The sequence below is a fragment of the Mirounga leonina genome, unplaced genomic scaffold (assembly GCF_011800145.1).
Source record: "Mirounga leonina isolate KUSES-001 unplaced genomic scaffold, KU_Mleo_1.0 Mir_126, whole genome shotgun sequence".
NCBI lineage: Eukaryota > Metazoa > Chordata > Mammalia > Carnivora > Phocidae > Mirounga > Mirounga leonina.
The window spans coordinates 24566580-24590513 of NW_023270314.1; the positions used below are offsets into that span (position 1 = coordinate 24566580).

The 23934-nt window shown below is 42.8% G+C and overlaps 1 protein-coding gene across 18 annotated transcripts; it reads right to left on the reverse strand.

Annotated features, from left to right (window-relative positions):
* Window positions 1–168: 168 nt before the first annotated feature.
* Window positions 169–22477, reverse strand: PCBP2 (poly(rC) binding protein 2). Of its 18 annotated transcripts, none has more exons than XM_035002527.1 (15): window positions 22385–22477; window positions 19882–20024; window positions 19279–19302; window positions 19155–19187; window positions 18680–18796; window positions 16574–16705; window positions 15021–15149; window positions 13914–13988; window positions 11965–12057; window positions 10777–10818; window positions 9449–9521; window positions 8899–8937; window positions 7906–7958; window positions 6832–7001; window positions 169–615 (listed from the first exon to the last, which is right to left on the reverse strand). In XM_035002527.1, the coding sequence occupies exons 2-15, from the start codon at window positions 19948–19950 to the stop codon at window positions 579–581; spliced, it is 1086 nt and encodes a 361-aa protein (XP_034858418.1). In that variant the 5' UTR covers window positions 19951–20024; window positions 22385–22477; the 3' UTR covers window positions 169–578. The 18 variants fall into 18 exon arrangements, with proteins under 18 accessions (XP_034858418.1, XP_034858416.1, XP_034858415.1 ...); XM_035002525.1 differs by having other exon boundaries at window positions 13914–14000; XM_035002524.1 differs by having other exon boundaries at window positions 7906–7961; window positions 13914–14000.
* Between the last annotated feature and the right edge of the window lie 1457 nt (window positions 22478–23934).

Below are 23934 nucleotides of genomic sequence, written 5' to 3' on the forward strand. Positions count from 1 at the left end.
GCAAGGCAGGATAAAGGGAAAATTAGTTCAAGGACTACAAAAAAAAAGATGGAGTGGTAAAACAGAAGGTAACATCTTAATGGAATAAAGGCTTATATTCAAAACCCAAGCAGGGTCCTTGTCCTTTGAGGCATAAAAGGTGCAAAAAGAACAGCAAGACAACAGGAATAAAACCCACATGAATCACTGTGGCATCCAGTTTCTATTCACAAAGAAAAAGCTCCAGTCCATCTTTTAATTTTTTTGAAAAATTCCTGACATTACAGAACTAAACTGAAATGTATTAATATTCCACTCTTACATTTCCATGACAAACAGAAAAAAAAATTCATGAGCCAAAAAAAAAGGGGGGGGGAGAAGCTTATAAAACTAAATATGGATCTCAGCATTAACAGCTGAACAGAGAAAGGAATTAAAACGCTTTAATTAAAAAATCACGAGTGGATGATAAAGTGTGTAGAAACTGAAAATTTACAAACTATTTAAAACCTGGAATCGCTGACTGTTCAGAAACTACACAGATGGATCATGGGTGGTGGTGAACAGCAGAAAGGGATTATGGATGAATCTGCATTGTTCTAGCTGCTCCCCATGCCACCCGTCTCCGAGGAAAGCCTGTAACACAAAAAATAAACAAGAACTCAAAGTTAGTTTTCTGAATGCCCAGCGTATGTACCTCACCTCCGAAACTTTCAATGTCAAGGGGGGCATTTTAAGATTTCTTGGATTAACTGGTGCCATGATCTCATAACCCCTGTAACCCAAGCTTTCTGAGGAAAATTATTCCAGAACTGAAGGAAACAGACTCTGGTTACCAACAGTGGGTGTTCCTCTAATCTGTGGGAGATGTTAAATGCTTTCCAAAAGTATGCCACACACTAAAACCTCCTCTTACAGGATCCTACTACACAGAAGTACCTTTTCTTTACTGTTAAGCTTATTTTAGCTCCTCCCAAGCTACTGAGAGAAAGCAGTTTAGGAACCCTTTATCTGAAAGTAGCCTCATGAAGCTAATGTTGAGACAGAGCAACAAAGGCTTCAGCTCTGGGGTTCTCTAGCATGATGAAGGCTATTCCTATTCAGAGATAATATATAGTTTTTAAACGCTAGGGGATGTTAAAAAGGGAACAGCAGGTATAGTAAGTATAGTCAAGAATTACACCCAACCTATCGTCTTCAGACTTCAAAAGCAGAAGCCGCATGTTTCAACAATTCCCTGGTTCCTTCCAGAAGCTCCCAAACCTTGGAATCCTTAAGCTAACTCTCCATTCAAACATACCCAGCCAGCTACAATGCCTTTCTGTCTCAAATGTATCATTTGAGGTCCTGGAACCCAATTCTGAACTCTGAAGGAAAATTATTTAGGTATTTATAGCCTGCTTCACGGAGTATTATATACCCAGCAAATCTTAGCTCCTGCTTTGAATAGAACTAAGTGTGTAAGACTCAGTTTCAATTCATAAATTTATTTCATTAGGATTTCCAACTGACTGGCATAACCTATTTGTGGTATCTAGTCAAGAGAAAATGAATGGTACTTTGCAATCTCTATGCCTTCCACAACAATGCAAAGCCGGAGGGGCTGGAGAAGACAACACAACACCCAAGAACCAGGAAATAGGTCCTTCAACTACAAACTGTATTTCAGTCTGAAATGGTATTTCTACCTCAACATTAAGGGGAAGGAATATAGTTAGTTCTTTTAAAGGGGGCAGATTCTTGCCAATCTCAAAAAGGATGACCTAGGGCAATATAAGCAGTAAGCCGAACCTAAGAGTTTAGTGGGGAGTGAAGGTTCAGGAAGGAGCTGCTGTAAACAGTTTAGATGTAGGACCTACCTAAAGAAAATTAAGTTCATGCAAGAAGGTGATGGCACTCTGGCAACAAAAAGAGCTCAAAAAGAACTATCCAGAATTTATATACAGCCTAAACAGTGATTGAGGCACGGGGTGGAGGGAGGGCAAGAAGGGAAAACCCAACCGAAGTATCATGCTAAGGACTCTATAATAGGACATGAGGGACCCAAAAAATTTTTTTAAATTTAACACCAAGTTGTGGTGGCAGCTGCATCTTAAACACCTGCCTCCTTCCCTGCACTCCTCCGTTAGGGAGTACTCATTAGGTAAAGATTCCTTCTAATCAAGAACTAGATAAAATAAAACCTGGTCTCTGGGGGGAGCTGGTACCAGCAAAATTTAAGTCCTAGAGAGAGCTTATTAAGGGACAGCTGGACCATATGACAAAGGAGCAACCAGCAACTAACAAAGAGGAAACTATCTGGACAGTGAAAAGAAGGCTGCTCCTCTAGTCCTTCGTGCAGACTTGGGACATGTTAACACTAGTTTCATAGGCCAAATCTGGGATTGAGGGACCACAACGCCATGAGACAACACACTGCAATACTTATCAGCAATTTTTTTTTTAAATACTATAAACCAAATGAGATGTGGGAAAAGATCAACAAGAAAAAAAAATCTCTACACTAATTCTCTAATGCTCTAAGGAAGAGCCATATGCTTTCAGGTTGAATAGAAGACCATCAAAGGCCTTCTGCCATCATACCTACACCATTTCTAGTCTTTAATGGAGAGATAGCTGTGGTCTTAGTGTAAGGAAAATAAGACTTCAAGGAGATAAAATACACTTGAGTAAAAGTAAAGCACAAGTTGTTAGTGCTGATTAGTCACTCACGTGATCTGTGAATTTAAATTCTCCAAGGCTTTTTTTTTTTTTAATCTGATAAATGAGTGGACTGGTGAATTGCAGTTGATCTTAAAGGTTCCTTCTAAATCTAAGTTTATAATTTCTACTCATGACAGGGTTGGTGGGAGACAGAAGGAGGGGGGCAGGGAATGGAAGGAAGGGTAAAGGGACTTAGTAATCAGGGTGGCTTTAGGATGACTGGAGAATCCTGTCAAATTTTGGGTGATGTTACAGGTTGGTTGTTCAAGATTTACCCAGTGTCACAGGAAGAGGAATACTTCTCATTCAGAGAAATGCAGACAAAAGCCAGCAAACTTTATTAGACTTTTTCCAACTTGCCTCCCCATTCTAGGTCAAGAAGTAACTTCTTTATATGTATGCTCTGTAAAAGATCCTCACAGTAACCACTCACCAGAGGAAACAATCTTGGGATGGACACCCTTGTTACCTGCTGCTGTTGGCAAGGCAACGGATCTGAGAAGTCAGAGAAATTGGTCTTCACTAAAGCAGCTTAATGCCAATGAAGAAGACCCTCAGGATGTAACCTGCTACAGGCTCATCTTCTTTTGTGGGGAATGACCAAGGACTACTACTAAATTCACGAGGGACACAGCAGGCCCGAGTGAGTCTTACAGACTCCCTAGTTGAGTAGCCACAGGTCACAAGTTCCCACCCCTTTGCCCTTCACAGCACAAAGTCAACTAAAGTTCTTACTGTGGCAACTTTATTACAGCTAGAAACACAAATCTGGCCAAGACGGCCTGCTGATAACTTAACCATTAAATAATTTAAAAAAAAAAAGGGTTAATGGAGAAGCTTTTATTCATTAACACAGAGCCTAACACATTGTTATATTGCAATGCAGAATAAAGCTACAAAAAAGTAACAGAATGAAAAGGAAGAGCAAGATGTGGCTCTAGATAAAGAATTCAACAAGTCAGACTCTGAAACAGGCACTCAGATGAAATGGCCTAACCCTAACCCCAGGTTACCGTTACCCCCACCCCCACCCTGTTATGCCCCCAAATAGTAAAAAGGAAACGGTCACAAGCTCACAATTGTTCGGTTCTCACCAATGTTAACAAAGAAAACCAAAATGAACCAAGAGTGCTTGAGGGGGTGCCTCAAGATATTCAATCAGTAGGGGGAGAATCTCTGTTTCTCGCCTTTCAGTTTGTTAGTTACACATGGCACGGCAGAGGTGGTGGTGGCGGTAGCTGAAGCCCCGGTACCCTTAGCAGCAGACACAACATTTAGAGCCAGGAGAGGGATGGGTTTCATGCCAAGCAGACTGGAGACACAAGGGGCGGTCGGAAGAGGGTTGGGGAGGCTGGAGGGTGCGTCGGAGGTCCCCGCTGTGGCGAGCGAGGGGGTGGTGGTGGAGGAGGAAGAAGAAGAAGAAGGGGTGGAGGGTTGAGAGAGGTTGATGCTGAGGTGATCAGGGATCGTGACGGAGGCTGCCTGGGAGGAGGGTTTAGCGTTTTCTAAACTGTAACAGAGGAAAAAAGGAACAAAAAAAAAAGGGTGGGTGGAAGGGAAGACCACAAAAGGGAAAAAGTACAGGACAAAAACCGCTTGTTATCAGTTAAGTGCCTCTGGCTGCAAATTAGGAAGACCTAATACCAACTTGTGATAAGCTGCCCCTCTTTCAGTCTGTGTCCCACCCTCTAAAAAATGTATACTTTACCAAATCCCATTCCACAACGCTATTTAAAACTGCTATGGTGAAGAAAAGGCTGATAGACTGAGAAAAGAAATCATACAGAGCACACTTTCACGTATCGGACATGGGATCCAACCCAGGAGTCAGAAAGAAATGATTTCAAAGTAGAAAATGAAAGAGTATTCATAGCAATCTCCAAACAAGGAACAAAGGTCTCACACCCACCAATCCCTGTGAAGGTGTAGAATGTTATTCTATAGAATTAGAAACCTTCCCCCCAATGCTGAAGTGTGCTTCCATCTTATACAACTAACCAATATATCAGGATGGGAAAGGACAAGAAACCAAAGCAGGTCACTTATTTCAAAACTTCAAAGAATGTAGTATTTTCAAAGAAAAATGCTGAGAACAAAAGTGTGGATAACAACTAAGAAAGCTTCATTTCTGGTGAGAGGTGGGGTTGAAGATAAAAAGCCCTTTGTTTTTGATTGAACATACTTCTAATACAGACCTCACAGAAATGGAAGATACTCAAGCACTCCCGAAAAATTAGTTTAAAAATGTAAAAATACCGCCTCTACGCCTAAAATAACGTCCAAATAGCCATAATGATCAGCAACTCCCAAATGCCCACACTTCTAACCCAGAACTGCAGTATTTGTCGAAAACTGTCCAGACAACCTACCCCACAAGACTGACTCCTCAAGGGCAGGGACCCTCCTCTTAAGATTCCATCTTGTTTACCTAAGTCCAGGGAAATTACAATCTATAAAGCAGGGAATAAAGAAAGGACTCAGGCTGACAGAGTAAGAGCAGAAATGCTCAGAATCCATTACCGAAAGCAGAGAAATCTCTCCTGCCTGGTAGTAATAAAACCAGTTCGCTTTTACGTTCAAACTGGGCCAAGATGGGAGAGTGAAGAATAAGCTTTGTGCATGTATGATCTCTGCTTTGGTGTTAAATGAAGCGTCACAAAGTTGTGACCCAAATCCATAGTTTGGATTTCATGAAATGGGATGACCCTAAATGGCCAACCATCCTATAAGGAGGATCCTGAAAAAAGTGACTGAATCAGGAAACTCAGGTAGAGATATTCCACTTCCTTACAATGTTGACACTGTCCTAAGGTCAAACCACTTCCATTTAATAAGCACTACCTGGCAATATTTAGGGCAAGCCTACCCAAGCAGAAGAAAACAATCCCCAGCTTCCAAGAACATGAATCTTACCACTTAACACCCGCCCTTCCCCATACCCCAGTTAGAAACAAGAAAAACCTTTACAAACAGCCTCTGCACAAAGCTTACTACCATCTCCCACTGAACATGAAGAATCTGATGTGCTTGGTAGCTGAAGCAGATCTACACACAGAGGAGTCCTTTCTACATAAATACTAGTAAATACCTCAAGGCATTAAAAGGCTTAAGGCAAAAGTCAAAACCACTGGGGAACTGATAATTCTTAACCAGGAGATAAAAGACAATGGAATAAATACAAGGTCAGTATAAGCAGAACAAAATAGACTTCATACTTAAGAATTCCTTTCCCCTGTACTAGATTCAGGAACTCAGAACACCTTTTATGCACAACAAAAAATGAACAGTTATGACAGAGGTAAGTGACTAGACAAAAATCTACATGAAAAGGATGGCTAAGCCCCTTGGGAAATAGACTGCTAACCCCGGCTTAGCATGTGAGTAAGCAATTAAGAACGTGACTAAAGCAAATGTGCTGAGAAAGCAAGAAATACAAATGCCTTGTAGGATGTCCACCAGACCCCGAATAACCCCACTATGGCTATTGTGCGCAGTAACATCAGCTAGGTTTGGGTGAGGAGAATAAAACCTCAGGAAGCCATTATGGTATGAGATGGTGGCAAAAAAAGAAAGAGGCTAGGCATTTATGAAATAGTCCAAAACCTGTGCCTCCCCTTTCCCACAAGCTCTGAACAATGGAGCAATTTGCAATTTGAGAAAAATGGATGTTTTCAGAATAAATGGTAATCGCTGCTTCCAAGAAACTGCCTTGCCGTCACATTACTTCATTATCCTTACTCCAATTAGGGCGCTTTGGAGACTAGACCCCATCCATGAAATACTGGCCTATGACATGTACAGCAAGAGACCCACATTTGCTTCTTAGTCAGTATGGATGCTCCAGCCAGAGCACTGTCCTACCAGTGAAAACCTGCTCTACTCTTTCCAAGCCTAAAACCATCAAGTCAAATGCAAGCATTCTATTCCCCTCCCCCGTACAAATTTATTACAATCTTGTTACTTTTCCTGCTTGCTACACTTAAGAATGGATCAAAGCAGGGCTAGACTTTAACTTTATTGCCATCTCCACCCATCCCTGCTCCCATCCCCCAAATATTCCCACATTTAGTAATACACTGTAGCTTTCCCCAACACACACATTACTTGTGTTGCCAACAATAACACAAAAGGTAGAGAGGGAACCCTTACCTGACATTGATTAGATATTGAGCCAGGCTAATGCTGGCAGCAGATCCAGTGATGGTAACCTGCCTATCAGTAGATCCTTCCACTGGGTTCGCAATTTTGATCTGCGCCCCAGACATCTGACGGATCTCATTGATTTTGGCGCCTTGACGCCCGATTATGCAGCCAATCAACTTAAGAAAAAAAACAACAAGGCATACCAAAATTAAGCATTGCATGGCTAGATCCAAGAATTCCATCCCACCCTTCCAGTCTTCTATAGCTTGGATCCACAATAATGGCAATGGAAACTACTATCCGCATCCTACGCACCCTACTCACATACTCCTGATTAAAAAACTTGATTCTAGATTGCATCTCCACTCTTGCCCTATTTTGTCTACCACAGATCAGAGCCAACTCTCAGTGGACTGACTCCGAGGAGCATTAGCTCATTTCCTAGAGTACCAATCCAAAGACAAAATAAATCAGAGCCAACAGGCTAACAAACCAGTTTCTCATGGCTAGGGATAATAAAGGTCTCTGGTTTTTGGCAACAAAGATGCCTAAACTCATCCTGCTATGATTACCATTTTAATATACTGGTAAGAATTCTGCCTAATTTATAATGCTTTTGCCTCTGGAAAAAATAAAAAATTGGTCTACATTCATATTGTCCAATACTGTAGACACTAATAACACGTGATTATTGAAAACCTTTAGTGTAGCTAGTGAGACTGAGAAATTGAGATTATTTTATTATTCTCACAATTTAAATAGCCACATGTGGTTAGTGACTACCATGTTGGACGTAACATTCAATGGCCTCTGCTTTAAGGATAAGGCTTCAGATCATCCAAGAAACTAAGGCCAATGGGAATTTATATCTGAGACAAAAATGGTTTTCTCCCTCACGATACCTCAACACAATAGTTTTACCTATTTTCTCCATCAGTTTTTATTTATGATTCTACATACTTTTAAAATTTTAATTTGGGATCTTTAAAAAACCCCATTTCTTTCCCTAGGCCTTAAGAATGGCATGACACTGCATCAACTCTTATTTTTATCCCATGCAACCCTATTAATTATACTCACATCATTTGGAATGGTGAGTTCATGAGAAGTAGTCTGAGCAGATGCATCCAAACCTGCTAAAAGACAGAAGAGAGCAAGGAAGTTCAATGCATAGCAAACAAACCCCCACTGATTTGCACATTAACCTAACAGAAGGAAACAAACTGGAAACCCAGCATTGGCTGTTGGGATTCATCACTAACTTGGAAGCCTCCAAGGAGGAAAGAGGGGGAAAGGGGTACAGAAATAATGCTGGAAAGGTTCCTCTGTAAACTCAGAAAAGCTGATTTCATGCCATTTCCTGCAAAGCCCAGCCTATTAGGGTGTAAGTGGATGGAAGCCAGGGGCAAGGGAATGTGGTAGGACCAAAATCTAACCAAATCCTTCTGCACTGCTCCCCTTTTCTGCTTAGGATTTCCTGCTGCTGTTGTGTTCCAATTTTATCTCACCTGATGCTCACTAGCACCAGTGCCAATATCATGCCTGTTACTGGGTACCATGGACTTTTGGCAGACATGCAGAGTTGCTTTAAATATACCTGTATCAGATTAACACCTCCCCCAATCCTAACCTACACTTGAAGGTCAAATAGAATGAAATGGCACCCAGGTGAGGGAAGTTCATTTCTCCAGATTTATTCCCTGTCTTTTCCTCAATTGCTCAGTAATTTGTTCTCGTTTTTATTTTGCTTTCCAAAGAAAAAGAAAAAAAAAAATCCCATCAGCAAACACCCATACCCATCAATAATACTGACACCTGGAAAGGACCAGGCTGGCTGGCTAATTCTCAAAGCTAGTCCTGCTCTCAGCTGTGGCCTCTAAACTCAACATTTTTAGAAGGGGGTTGGCCAGATCCATCAAGGGACCCTCAGGGGCACCAGGCCCACCCCTTTGCTCTCTCAGCTCCTTTCTGCCATGTGCATCTTGCTGGTATGTCATGGGCAGTGAAACAAGACTCCCACCAGTTTATTAATATAACAGTAGAATACTACAGATTTTTTTTTTTAATCATTACCCCAATAGCCTTTCACCTCTGGAGAGCTGGATTCAATGCCTGTTAAGATACAAGTGAAAATGAGTTTGGTGGTCTCATCCTAACCCTATCGGACAAGTTATTCCTTATACAGAAAAAAAAGCCCCAAAAACAAAACAAAACAAAACCAAAAACCACTACACAATTTGGCACAAATGGATTTTCTACCCAGATCTGTGAATAGCTGGTGGAGAGAAAGGGGGTGCCAATCAGATCAAAGGGGCAGCAGTGAGGATGGGAAGAAATATTAGCCTACCCTTTGCCTGACAAGCATCCCCAGACCTCACCCCAAACCTTCCAGGGCCTTTTTTTTTTTTTTTTTTTTTTTTAAAAAAAGAATAACTCACCCCAAATGAAAACCAAGTTAACAAACACATTACCTCCTTCGGTTTAGCGATAGAAGACAGGCAAGTTTAAACCAGCAGGATGCTGGGTAATGAAGTATGTTTTAAACAGATGTCAAACTGAGACCTTGGGGCTGGCCTCTGTCTTGCACTACACTTTACAGAAATAAACACTGAGGTATCCATACCACTGAATCCGGTGTTGCCATGCGTCATGGGAAAATGAGACTGTTGCATTGCCAACTGGTGCAGCTTGGTCAACTGCAGGGAGGAAACAGGAGAGGTTGGCATTAGAAGAGTAACAGAGTCAGGGCTCAAGCATATTCAAATTTGAAAATGCAGAGCTCCTGATTCCCAAAGTTGACTCTACTACTCAAACTACAACACAGAGTAAAGATGGGACTTATACCACAATCTTGGAGATGGGAAGAGTATGAAGGTAAGAGTTAGAAATAGAAAGGGCATCAGTACAAGAGAATGAATGCATTTTGTGTGTGTGAAAAGAAGAGCAGCAGCACCTGCCCGCCAACCATCCCCTTGTGGGCCACTTAATGAAGGTGTTTGCAGCCATTGCAACAGTTGCCCCCGGGACAAGCACAGACAGGCTAGGTAAACAAACTGTGCAGTGGTGCGAGGGGAAACACACCATGCAGGGTTCTTCCAGTACTGGGAGAAGGGAAGGAGATGAGGGGGCAGGGAAACTGCGAGGAGGAGAGAGATTAAGATGAAACCAAACTGGGCTCAGCCCCACCCCCTCCCAATGATTTCTACAGCTATTTTTCTTCACCTATATAAACTCTCCTGGCTGTTGTAAAACAATCCCTCCTCAAGGCTACTTCCCCTCCTGGGCCAAGCCAAGAACCAAACCCAACTTCCCAAGTCTAACGCTCAGCACCTGAAAGGGTTAGTAATGACAGAGGAAAGTGCAGAGAGAAATGCCCTTACACGAAGTTTGAATACCAGTGCTTTTAAATAGAGTGTTTAGTGGCAAGAAAGGTTTTATTGAGTCGAATCCCCAAATATTCAGCTTATCCCTCCCTGTGAAAAATAAGCCCCTTTCCCACCCGCCCAGATGCTTTTTAAATTGTCACCTCAAATTGAGGAGTACCCAGAGACAAACCCAACCTCCCACACACCCCCCCCACCCATGGAAAGGACTCTATGAAGAGATGCACAGTCAGTCCACTGTCAATTTAAACTGTGCCCTGGAATAATAAATCACAATATACCGTGGAACACTTCTCTCTTTTAGACAGAATAATCTGAAATATGGGGAAAGCAGAATCTAATAATCTGCTGAATTCAAATTTCTAATGATTACGTCAAAAAGCAAACAAGGTGCTACTGTGGCCCTGATTAAAGATTATTTAAGGCCCAAAATATGAGGTTCACCTTGTGAGGAAAATACTATAAATGTTTAAGACCCAACTCACTTCTGCCTATGTGGAAGAAAGAATGAAACAATTTTGGATGGGAGAGGGAGCTTTTCAAAACAAGAAGTGAAGACAAAACTTACATCTGGCTGTGGAATGGCATACTGTCCTTGAATGGTATAGGCCTACAAAAGGAGGAAAACAGTTCCTATTAAAAAACCAATCACGGACAGCCACCCAGTGGGAGAAGGGGAGACAGATTTCAACTGGCCAGGAAGCCAGAGTTGAACTAGAGATGGGGGAGGCCAGAGATTGAGGCAGTAGATGGTATCTCACAAACACAGTCAGACCTGAGTTGGCCTTTGAAACCTAAATATGATGCCTTATTCCAGGAAGCCTATGAAGGGAGCCATGTTCCCTGCAATCAAGGCAAAATACACATTTGTTTCTTAATGGAAAGGTGGGAAGTGGGATTAAGCAATGCCTCGATTGACCAAACCCCCTTCTTTTTCCCTATATACAAGACAGCCTAGGAGGAAAAATGTTCTCTTCCCTCAACCACCCCAACCCTTATATACCGGTCATGGTGACATGAATGATTTGTATTTGCACAAACCTACGTGGCATGTTTTGAAACACTTCCCTTTCCCTATCCCTATCTTACTTTTCTCTACATCTGCCTAAAGACGTTAAATGCTGGAAGCTAGCAGAGTACCTAACACTAGGGAGCTGACCTCAGGAATGCAAAATAAATAAATAAATAAAACAAATCACTGTGTTCTAAACCCTGCACCTTCTCCCACCTCCCCCTCCATAAAAGGCACTTGCAGCTCCCACTACACCCTCCTCCCCCCGCACCATAACCTCCAAAAAGGGAGCTGGGTCTTCAGGGCAATGGGGAGGGGGACAAGGAGGAGGAACAGGAAGGGAGGGGAAGGAGTGGCTGGTTAACAGGATGTGAAGCTTTTCACATCACAGTGGCCAGTACCCCCCAAAAGTGCACCCAGGTGGGGGTAGGAAGGTGAAAATGGGATAGGAAGAGTGGGAGATGGGGAAGAGGGGTTGAACAACAACAAAAAAAAAAAAAAAAAAAAAAAAGGAAAAAAAGGAAAAAAGGAAAAAAAAAAGAAAAAAAAAAGAGAGTTGGTGTTACCATCTGGTGGGCTACGCGGCCTGTGTGAAATGAGGTGGGGGGGGTCAGTCCAGGTCCCCGTGGACAGGTGGTGTCCACAGCATAAAAATCACCAGCGCCACTGGCCCCCCGCGTGTTGGCAGTCTCGGCTGAGGCGGAAGGATTGAGTGAGCCTTGGAGACTGAACATCCCCTCTCACCTCTAGAGGTGGTCCCTCCAGGTCAGGGTTGAGGCACATGGACGGGGTGGTGTGGGGAAAGCTCGCACTGTCGCTGCCTGTGCTGTACCTGTCCTGTGGATAAATAGAGGATTTCAGTCTCCAGGGCTGTCAATCCGGCACCTTGTCACCAGCATGAAATTCACACAAAAAAAGTTGTTTAATTTTTTCTTTTCCTTTAAAAAGGAGCTCACGACACAATTTGAAACGAGCTGCAATCAGTGAATTTAAAAAAAAAAGTTACCTTGTGGCAGGTATCACACCGCACAATTGGGCTATTTTCAGTAAGAATGAAGGGATGGGGCAACAGAGCTGATGCCAGCTACTGGTCAGTGTGGGATTAAGTTGAACCCCTACAGAGCCCACTTTTGTCACAAAGGAACAAAAGATACAGGTCCATCTGTGGACGTTGCATGAACCAGTCCATTTAAAAAGGCCCATGGGAATAATCAGGGCCACTCATGAAAGAAGCTTCAAGCCTTTAGAGGGTGGTCAACTGAATAAAGGGGGGGGAGGGGGAGAGGGAGGGGGGGAAGCAAAGAGGTAAGAAGGGGGAAGTGGAAAGAGGAGGAAAGGAAAGGGAAATGAAGAATTATAGATAGGATTGCTGCTGCACAGCATGGGACTCTTTATAATCCCAAATGGCAGTGGAAGAATCCAGAAGAGCAGGAACCTAGAGTTTCTGGGGAGAAGGGAAAACTCCTAAGGCTAAGCCTCCTTGCTATACTGACTCTGGGCCTTTGTTTATCCTGCCTGACTATCCAGACTGACAGAACCCTTTAACCAATCTGGTTTAAACAAGGCAAGATACTAAACTGTCTCAAGGTAGCACTGCGACATGATTTCTTGTGAAAGCTCCCAAAAGCACATGACAAACTAAGTCTCCAAAATCTTGTTCAGTTTTATGCCAACTCAAAATAGAATGTGAATGAGATGGACTTTAAGTTTTTGCTTCCCCCAATTCAAACACAAGATGGAACTAATTGAGTTAAGTGTGCTTGTAACAGGCCAGCCCCTCATTGGGAAAAGGCATTCTGAGCAATGCACTTGCTTAGGCAACCACCAAAATGAAGGTCACTATTTCAACCTGAACCCCAACATTTACAAAACTGACCTACCTACCTACTCCTTAAATACTAACCAACGAAGCATAAAACTATCATTCTATTCCATGCTCTTGTCATACAAATCTAACTTCAGAATAAACCATGTGCCAAGGATCAAGAGTTTAGGTGGGTGAAGTAGAAAGAGGCCAAGGGGGTGCTTTGGTGTTCTTACTCTAACACCAAAGATCATAGCACCACAGCCCAACATGCTCTCCCCCTTCTATTCTCATACACTGAACCCTTACCCCGGCTGGTTTCAGTTATGCCATGTGGGTTCAAACCAGCGTTTATGAGGTTAAGAGCCTGAGGGAACAATTCACTGGAGTTTGGGAGTGAAGGGGTAGGAGTAGGGGAGGTGAGGTGGGGGGGAAGGGGAAGTTTGTAGGACACTCAAGTTTAGGACCCCCCAATTTTGAGACCACCATCCAGAATCTCCTTCAGAGGTCCAGTTCTTTGCTACTTTTATTCAGACCTCTAAAGAACACCCCACACATAAAAAAGCATGGATGGGGTGGTGGGAGAGGGAGAGAAGTAGTGACACCAAGGCCATTTTACCCTTTCTTCTAACCCAACCCACCTTAAATTACCAAGTAAATTCCCCCTTCCGAGTGCCTACAAAACTCCCATTGTCTGCTAAAAATTAAGTAAGGGCTTGGCATTCATAGCTTTCTCCAGTACAAAAAAATAAAACTAAAAGCAGGTCAAACTAATGGCCAGAGTACAGGTTTCAGCAAGCATGCAGAGTGGCCTGGTGTGCTGCTGGCAAAGTTGACATTTCAAATACAATCCTTGTTCATTCTAGCCCACCAATAAGAACTTTCTTACCTGACCACCTGCAAAGATGACTGGAGAACTGGACGGCTTGGGCCGGTACGGGATGGTCACGCCCTTCGGGGGGGACTGGGAGAGAGTCAGAGGGGAAAAAAACAAAAAGAGATAAGGTTTCAAAGCTGCTTCAGCTGTGTGGCTTAAGCTCACACAGATCAGTTAAATTACAACTGTATTAATTTCCATCCCCTCACCTACCAACGTTGTCTCTGGCTAGATCTAATCTCAAATCATCTGTAGTTATTTGCCTTTAAAGCAGTTAAGATGGACTACACAGCTCACACTAATTCTCATCAAGGTAGATTCCCCTGTAATAATTTACGCATTATTTCCACGTTTTCAAATAAACCTAATGAACATGACAAACCTCTATGCGTACGTATATAGTTGGCAATTTAGGATCTTACATTTTGGCCTATATAAAAAAACGAAGCCAAAATAGGAAATAAAATACCCCAGTATTATGCCTAGGATAATATAGACTCTGTCAAGAAAAATAGTTCAAAGGTTCAGTCAACATTTTCCTAAACTCTACTTGAAAATCCTACTTTCCTTTCTCATGCAACATGGGACCAATTCCATAACAATTCTAAAAAGGTTTATTTTCCTTTAATTTTGCTATTATTTTAACTGAATAACATATGCTACCAGGACCTCATAAATCATTCAAAAACACCGTTACGGATAAATCTTCTCTTATATAAATATCTTGAATATAATCCTGCCTTAACACAAATTAACTCGAAGAATGTGTCAAAGTTGCACATAGCCAAAATACTGTAATCCAAGTCAACTTAACTCAGCTTCTCAGGAACCCAGTTACATCTTTTGTCCACTCAGTCCAAGTAGTGAATCTTCCCCTACCAACCCTACTAGAATTGCTATAAACCAAAAGATGACTGCTGCTTAACAGTTTCTATTTTTGCTCAGACTATAAGAAAAGTCAAAGCTGGGGGGAGGAAAATATGAACCCAGGGAACCTCTTCCCCACCCCCACTGGAAGCTTCTAACAGCTTCACCTAATTCTAGTCTTACTAAATATAGATCAGTCTGTTTCCCTAGAATCACCCTCCCCCCATTCTCAGCATGAGCCTGAGGGCTTACCTCCAACATGACCACGCAGATCTGTTTCACACACTCAATGATGGATTGCGGAATGCCAGCAATAGTGATGGCCCGCTCAGTTGAGTTGGGGAGCATATCCCCCGCCACCTGGACCTGAGCCCCTGTACTCTTTGGGGTAAAAAGAAATTTTAAAAATCAGATAAAAACAGCTCATACTCTTCCAATTCCCCAATCAGCGATTTTAGAGTCTAACACTCAGTAGAGATACTTATCCCATCTCCTATTTTACCCTTTTTATCCTCCCTTCCCACTCCTCCCTTATTCCAGATATGACTGTTTAATCACAGTTATAAATAAATTAGCCTCTGAAAGTCAAGAATAAACCTGAATAACAGCCTAAATTTAAGCTGTTCTCAAGAAAAAGGCCCTTCTAGAAATGATAGCTAGCTAATGATAGCTTCATGGCCATCAAACAAAATCTCCGCAAGTATCACCCACTTTTCATTCTCTTATTGAACAAATATTTATATTAAGCCCATTCTATGTCTCAGGCACCATTCCGGTTGCTTGGAATACATCAAACAAAACCAAAATTCTTGCTCTCATGGCATATACAATAAGCTCCTGAAAACTCCTTTAGGAGCCACTCAAATTTCATTCCAACATCCAATTCAGTAACTCCTATTAAAAGCTTCCATAATTCAGGGGCGCCTGGGTGGCTCAGTTGGTTGGGCGACTGCCTTCGGCTCAGGTCATGATCCTGGAGTCCCTGGATCAAGTCCCGCATCGGGCTCTCTGCTCGGCGGGGAGCCTGCTTCTCCCTCTAACCCTCCCCCCTCTCATGTGCTCTCTCTCTCTCATTCTCTGTCTCAAATAAATGAATAAAATCTTTAAAAAAAAAAAAAGCTTCCATAATTCAATGTAAATGCCACAGTTTAAAAGGGAGCACAATTACAACTACAACCTAATACACCTTCCTGTTTTCCCCTTGCTATTTAGGAGTTTGGTCAAGGAAAATATATCCTATTATTATATATCAAACTGTAATCTTCTTAGACATATAAAGAAAAAGTATGTAGTCTCATGGAAAAGTTGCCAAATAAAAAAAATGGAAACAGGGGGTGCCTGGGTGGCTCAGTCAGGTGTCCGACTCTTGATTTCAGTTCAGGTCATGATCTCAGGGTAGTGGTATCAAGCCTCATGTTGGGCTCCGTGCTGGGCAAGGAGCCTGCCTGGGATTCTCTCTCCCCCTCCGCCCCCCCCACTCCCCAGCACAGTGCTCTCTAAAATAAAAAGGAAAAAAGAAAAAAAAGGAAACCGGTCATATTCAATAGTTAAGAAATTCTAGTTAACCTTCTGACTTGTTATGACATATGAATTGTTTAAAAAAAAAAAAAAACCTACACATTTTTAGGTATTCATCAATGGTACAATCCTTTTCTTCCCAATACACAATCAAATTGTAATCATCTAGGACTGTTACTTTAATAATCTTCATCTCAAATATGAACTTTTCCTAGCCATACTAAGAGCTATTAATAGGGGAAGCCATATTTAGAATAAACATTCTGAAGACAACAAAAGTTACCAACCTCTCGTATTTCTTTGATCTTGCAACCACCTTTCCCGATGAGAGAGCCACACTGACTAGCAGGGACCACCAGCCTCAGGGTAACTGGGGGTCTACTGGCAGCTGTACTATTGGTCATAGAGCTGCTGATGTCCTTCAAAAAGAAATTCATCAGAACAGAAGAATTAAGTTTAAGCAGATGCCTGGGACCCATAACTGCTATAACAGAACTGTTTTAACCTTATAAGGGCATATTATGTCATGATCTACCATCAGTGAAAAGTTCAAATATTGCCTCCCCCGCCCCCAAAACAACTATTTCTGAAAAGAAAAAAATACCTACAAATTTCCTCAGAATTAGCCCTAAATACAGTTGCCTTCATGGGGGGGGGTTGTAGGAAGAAAAGTGATATTAGTAGTTTTGGAAATTAGAGCTGACTGCAAAGTAAAACAATCTTGAAGTCAAAATTAAATAAAATATTAAAAGAAAGATGAAACAACGCAACCCAATATTCAAAGAACCAATCCTGTCCTCTTAGAAAACTGGTAAGATTAAGTTGTGTGCTTCTTTGTATCATTATTTTAATTTCTTGCTAATATCACCATCACACAGATAACGAAATTGAGGCCGAGTACTCACCCCAATCACATCTAAAAAGCTGTAGATTTGAAATTAAAAGACTGTATTGGCTCCAAAGCCCACCATCTTTCCCATAACAATATGCTACATCCAAAAGTCATGGTTTTAGCCTAGTTAAATTTAGCCTCCTGAGGATTAAGTGGTTTAAACACCACGTCTCAGCCTAATCTCTATGCAATAGCTGGACCTGGAAAGTGCTTAAACCTAAGTCTTTAAAGTCAAGGACATGTTAAACTATGAACAGATCTTCTGAATGTTTTTTAAGCTTCAGACTCTGGATTAGCAGGGCCTTGCAGGTCAAAAGAGAACATTTCTGATCTTGGCCATGATAAAATTTCAGGCACCATTAACTATCCAATCACCAACCCAAGCAGCAGCCAACAGCTCTCCTCTGCCTGTAGTGTCAAATGCGTGATTAGCAGCATTACTGAAGAGGGGGAGGAGGCTGAAGAAGACAAGACCTAGGGCAAAGACTGTTCAGTGTCTGAAGGCTGAGATACCTGGGTGAACAAAAAAAAAGCTTCCCTCTGCCAAAAAACCTCTGGCACTGAGATTTTGCTTCTGATAACCTACAAACATTCCCTCAAGTATCGGTCTGACACAACATTTCAGATTTTTTTCAAAAATCTAACTACATCCAAGGTCGAAAGGCACCTGTATTTATAGTATATAGTAGTGTTCACCAAGGCACCTAAAGAAAGCACATTTAGGCTCACTCAACTATAAATCAGGGGACATAACATTTAGTAATGAAGTACTGTCATACCTTCAAAACTGTCAGTCAAAAAATGAAAATAAAAGATGCTAGTTTTTCACACAATTTTTTAATGCTGAGTCCCTGGTAATAGTCAAGCTATTTGTTTTAATGATTCAAGTGACTTAATGGTCAAATTTGGGGGACACTGAAGGTGGGGGGGCGCAAAGGACCCATTCATAGATATTTATGATCCATTCTGTTCTTGAATTTAAAAAGTTCTCAGAAGGGGCGCCTGGGTGGCTCAGTCGTTAAGCGTCTGCCTTCGGCTCAGGTCATGATCCTGGGGTCCTGGGATCGAGTCCCCCATCGGACTCCCCGCTTGGCGGGAAGCCTGCTTCTCCCTCTCCCACTCCCCCTGCTTGTGTTCCCTCTCTCACTGTGTCTGTCAAATAAAATCTTAAAAATAAATTAATTAATTAAAAGTTCTCAGAAAATCACTAAGTTATCTAGAAGCACTTTAAAAGGAAGACTAAATGGAGAGGGGTGTCTGGGTGGCTCAGTTATTTGAGCTGCCAACTCTTGATTTTGGTTCAGGTCATGATCTCAGGGTCCTGGGATTGAGCCCTGCGTCAGGCTCTACGCTCAGCAGGAGTCTACTTGAGGAGTCTCTGCCTCTCCCTCTCTCATGAGGGCACACACAAACACTCTCTAATAAAATAAAAATGAAACTTAAAAAACACCCAAAAGTAAAATAAAACAAAGACTAAGTGCAGAATGCAAGAACAACAAACCTCTTCCAGTTTGTCAATGATCATAGCGAAGGCTTTGAAGATGGCGTTAGTGGGTCCAGCCAAAGTAATAATTCTCTCAGGACAATTCCCTTCTGAGATGTTGATACGTGCACCACTCTGGATAAAAAACAAAGCCAAGAGTTAAATAAGACAAAAAGATCTGAGCATATATAAACAGCCCCCCCCCATAAGATAAGCCAGGACTGTCTACATACATTATCTTGACAGAAGGCAATTTCAGCATCATTTCAAACATTGCTCATTTTTATCCTCAGACTACAGAAGCTGACTTAATGCTTGAATGAACTGAGACACAGGAACTACATTTCCCAGCATACTATATGTCATTACAAATAACCAAGCCAGAAAAATACCACATTTTCCTTTTGAGACATTCCCCCCCGTAATCACTCATTAAAGAAAATTTTTCCTTTAAGGATTTAACAGTCCCTAAAACTCCCCCCACATAACTCACCTCCTCACGCATCTTCTTAACTGATTCTCCTTTCTGTAAGAGGAAAAGTCAAGAGTGAGCTCCAACTGCTATTTCAACCCAGACTGACTAAACAGTAATTAGAGTTGAAGTGAAACTGTCTTACCTTTCCGATGATACTGCCAACTTCCTGCAATGGAGAAAACCAGCGTCAATAAGAGGAAATTCAAAGTGTTCGTTATCATGAAAAGGAATTTTTAACGGTCCAAAACAATGGGAAAACTAAGATTTATAGGGAAGGGGATTGGGTGGGCTTTTTCTTTGCTTTGCTCAAAACATAAATGAAGATATCCAAGAATTTTGAAGGAATAATGATGCAGGAATGATTTAATGGTATTGTGCTTAGTATGTTATTTTTTAAAGTACCAAATACATCACCCTCCACCCCCCACCCTAAAAGTTTCCCAAAATTGTCTGGGCAGAGGAAATCTACTTATCACAAGCTATAGCAACCTCCACAGGCAAAATCTTATTATCCAGATATGTGACAGTCTTTGGCTCCATCTTCCAGTTAAGCCTTTCCTGCTCAGTGGAGCTTCCTACTAAAGTCTGTCCATTTTCCCACTACACTCTCATCTACTGAGAGAGAAGAGTGCTAAAGCCAGATGCCCCACAGTGCTAATCTGATGAGCTCCAAGATGCATGCCCTCTCTTCCTGGCCTCCTCCCTGAGCAGTTACTATGACCCAATTTCCCAAGCTGGTGCATACCTTTCCATGCATAAGTAGCCGGATGGTGAGAGTGACATTTAATCCACCTTCAATCACACCGGTGTCCATGTCGAGCAGTGTTCTGGGGAGCTGGACTTTGAGTGGTCAAGTCTTTGGTCACTGGTGGGGGTGAAAGCCAAAAACTGAAATGCAAACATGATCAAAATCAGAAACAACAGGAGAAATAGTTCCTAAAATCATTTTCACCATTATCAATGTTCTGATTCTTTTCCTTAAATCACAGTCTATCACTTGGCAAGCTTGTATATATCCAGCACAACTACAATAATGACAACTATTTACAGCTCAGGTTCTGTTAAGAGTATGGAAGGAGACTTTTCAGTCTACTCTCCTTAATGGTAGGGTTCCCGCGGACTCTCAGGATGAGGAAGATTCCTTCAATTGGCAATGGTTGTAAAGGAACTGCTGAAAGTGCACTTGTCCTTCAGCAGAATAAGCTTTGACAGGATACAGAAACACCTGGAAATCATGAGGCCAAACCTCTAACCAATTAGAGAGAGGCAGATGACCTTTTGCTTCCCTGTTAGGTAGCAGTTCAGGTTGAAAGCTAGAAAGGACACAAAGTTTTCTTACTTGCAGCAATTTCTAGGTAAAAAATTGAGCTGTATCACACATTAAAATTTCTAATCTTGACAAATGACACCGAGTAATTTTAATAAGATTTAAATCAACAGCTCACTGAAAAAGGCATTATCTGAAAGCCTTCTACAAAGGCTGGGATTCCATATTCTCCTTTGGGAAAACACTCAGTACATTAAGCACACACAGCCTGAGTCCTTTCTTCTATTCCCTTTCCCAACCCAACTTGATAATCATTCGGATTTGAAAATTTTCCTTGCTTCTGTATTAACCTTTGTTACCACTTCATCTTTATTCAAATCTATTAAATCTTAAATTTTCTTCCAAAGAAAACAATGAAAAAACTGGTATTGCTAAAAATTTATTGTATAGTTGTTTTAAGCAACAGCAGTAATGAACCCTTCCTACAGAGAAAGGTCTTTCCCCATCTGTCCTCTGAAACAATGTTCCCAATATTTCTGTTTTGAAGTTAACAAATTACATGCAGAAAGAGAATTTGTTTTTTGGATATACCTTTTCCTAGGATACCTCCTTAGGACCTAACAGCATTAGCTTTAAAAGGTTCTCCCAAGTTGATAAATTTCTCCAGTGACATTTTTAGCAACCATCCCTTCAAAACTCAACATCAATGAACTCTCCTACTAGTTTTCCCCCTTCACAAACCAGCCACTGTTTTAACCTTGCTCTAACACAAAACCCATCCCTAAACATTTAAAAAGTGTTTTTAAGTTGCTGCCAGATCATTCTGTTTATGGCAAGCTTCCCCGTGGTTACCTCCAGAGCATGATTTAAAAGATGGGCTTTGCATCCCCAAGGCACCTCATTCCCCCATCTTCAAAATAGAATTAACTGCTGGCAAAATCCCAAAATTCAACACTTTTCACTCACGGAAAAACAACAGTGCTGGGGGGGAGGGAGGCTGAGTGGAAAGGGAGAGAAAGAGTTACGTCTGTAAGAATGACTTTGTTTTTTAAAATAAGATACGGTAAAATATTGGCAGTTTAGCTCCTTATCTCCACTCAAATGTAACAGGAAACACTTTACAAACACTACAACAACGCAAGTACGAAAGGGCAAGAACACTGAAAATCTTTTAGAAGGCCATTTCGTGATTAAGGCACAAAGCTGCATTTCTAACTCCAAACATCCAAGAAATCCCTGTCATGTTCTCCTGACTAGGTCAATATAAGTGTACCCAATCCCAGGAATCCAGCTGTTAATCCTACAGTCCATTACCCCTTCTCCTATAAATAGCTCGGCCTGGGTCTATATCGGCAGGCATTTTGTAATTTCAAAATTCGTTACCCCGAGAGAACGTCCTGAATAACTCGGTAACTGAGAGCCCGTTTACCCTTTCTTTAACTCCGCAGCCCCCCTCCCCTCGGTCATCCAAACATTTTCCAATTAAAAAATGCCCCCCCCATCCCTCCACCAGAAGAGAAGGGAAAAAAAAAATAAACGGTTCGGTCGGGGGGGGGCGCTGCGATCCAGGGGGAGGGGCCGGACTAGTAGCGCCTCCTCGTGTGCCTGCGCCAGCGCCTGACCCCCGCGGGGAGCCGCGCTCACCCGCCCGGCCAGCAAGCCGGCCATCGCCTCCCCCCACCCCCTTCAACCAACAAATCCACCGCCGCCCCCCCTACCGCGCGCGCGCCCTCCTTGACTCCTGCGCAGCCGCCACCGGGAAAAGGCGGGGGGAGGGGGGTAGGCCTTGCGCGAGGCCTACTAGGCCGCGCCTGAGCCAGGGCCTCGCGTGAATGGCCGGCGAGCCAGAGTGAGGGGGTAGGCGCTCACGCGGTACTACGCAAGGCCGGGGCTCGTGACGAGAACCGGAGCACGCTGAGAAAGATGGCAAGAGTGGAAACAGAGCTATAGCTGGGGGCGGAGGGAGAATTTTGAAGCTTACCTGCAGGCGCGAGGCGACTGAGGGGAAAAGGGGAGCGGGCGGGAAGGGGAAGGGCGGGAGGCCGGGGGCGGAACAATAGGGGCGGGCGGGAAGGCGAGGGGGGCCCCGCGGGCGGGCGGAGGAGGAAGGGGGGGGTGGAGGAGGAGGAGGAGGAAGGGGGAAAGAGACCCCGGGGCGGGTGGAGGGCGGCGGAGGGCGGGCGGGCGGGCGGAGGGCGGGCGGGCGGGAGAGGGCGCAGGCTGCGGCTGCTCCGGCTGCTGCCTCTGCTGGTCTGGGAGGGGGACGGGGCGGAGCGGCCCGCTTTCAACCCCGCGCACCCTCCGACCCCGGAAGCGCTAACCGCCCCGGGGGCCGGCGAGGCGACTGCGTCGCCCAAACCTTCCCCACGCAATGCGGACGGCCTCCCAACAGCCTAGAGCGGCTCCATGGACAGCGTCGGCACCAATGAGACAACACCTGGTAGCGAATGGCCAAGTCTTAAGATAGAGCGGCAGCGTGGGGACAGGGAAGAAGCTAGTGGCCCCTAGCGGGCTGATTGGAAAGATCAGGCGTGAGTGCGGAGAGAGTTGGCAGTCGCCATGGATAAAGGAGACCAGAGGGAAAAGGGATGGGTGAGAAGAAAAGAAACGGGAAAAACCCAGTAGTCTATAGTAATACTCATAAAAAAATGAAAGAAAGAAAGATAAAAAACCTAATTTGCCACATTGAAGGCAACTTTTACACCAACTCCTTACTCTGAAAATTAGTGATCAAAAGGAAAGAATTAAGCATTTACTCCTCTTAGGAAGAACTGTAGTTCATCCGTTAAAGGAAAACTCTTTTTTAAAAGATTTCCATCTAATAAATGTAAAAAGAATGAAAGAGTTAGAAAATCACCATCCATTCTGCAATCCAAAATGAAATAATTCATTCAGGCCGGTGGCATCAGTCATCAAAACTTTAAGTGAAAGGTTGATGGGGGAGAGGATATTATCATAGGGCCAAATATCACCACACACATTACTGGCTAATTGCACAGGAAAAAAAAAAGGTAATCTAAAATGGAGAGATCTGATAATCACCACCGTACCCAAGTGATCAAACGTTGCAACACTAATAGCAGGACAAGTTTGACATTATGTGGTCCCTGATGAGATAAAATAAATACATAGCATTGTCTATTAAGTATTCTTGTCAAAAGTGTTTAATCTTAATCTTATCAACCTTTAGACCTAATTTGCAGTGTACAGGAAATTTATGAGGGATAAAGGAGTAAGTTAAATATATCACACTACAGGGAGATCATCAACAAACTCAGAATGTGGGATAGTCTGCAAAACAACTACTCCAGGGGGCACCTGGGTGGCACAGTTGGTTAAGCAGCCAACTGGATTTTGGCTCAGGTCATGATCTCAGGGTGGTGAGATGGAGCCCAGGTAGGGCTCCGCACTCAGCGGGGAGTCTGCTTGAGATTCTCTCTCTCCCTCTGCCCCTTCCTGCCTCTCAAATAAATAAATCTTAAAAAAAAAAAAAAAAAAAAAGACATCTACCCCCGTCTCTTTAAATTTTTT

Excerpts from the sequence above, each read along its gene's own strand:
- PCBP2 (XM_035002524.1), bottom strand. The coding sequence starts at position 19,950 with ATGGACACCGGTGTGATTGAAGGTGGATTAAATGTCACTCTCACCATC. Across the intron at positions 18,797-19,154 it reads TTAAGAAGATGCGTGAGGAG|AGTGGTGCACGTATCAACAT; the intron begins GTGAGTTATGTG and ends TTTTTTATCCAG. Across the intron at positions 7,962-8,898 it reads AGAGGTGAAAGGCTATTGGG|CAGGTTTGGATGCATCTGCT; the intron begins GTAATGATTAAA and ends TCTGTCTTTTAG.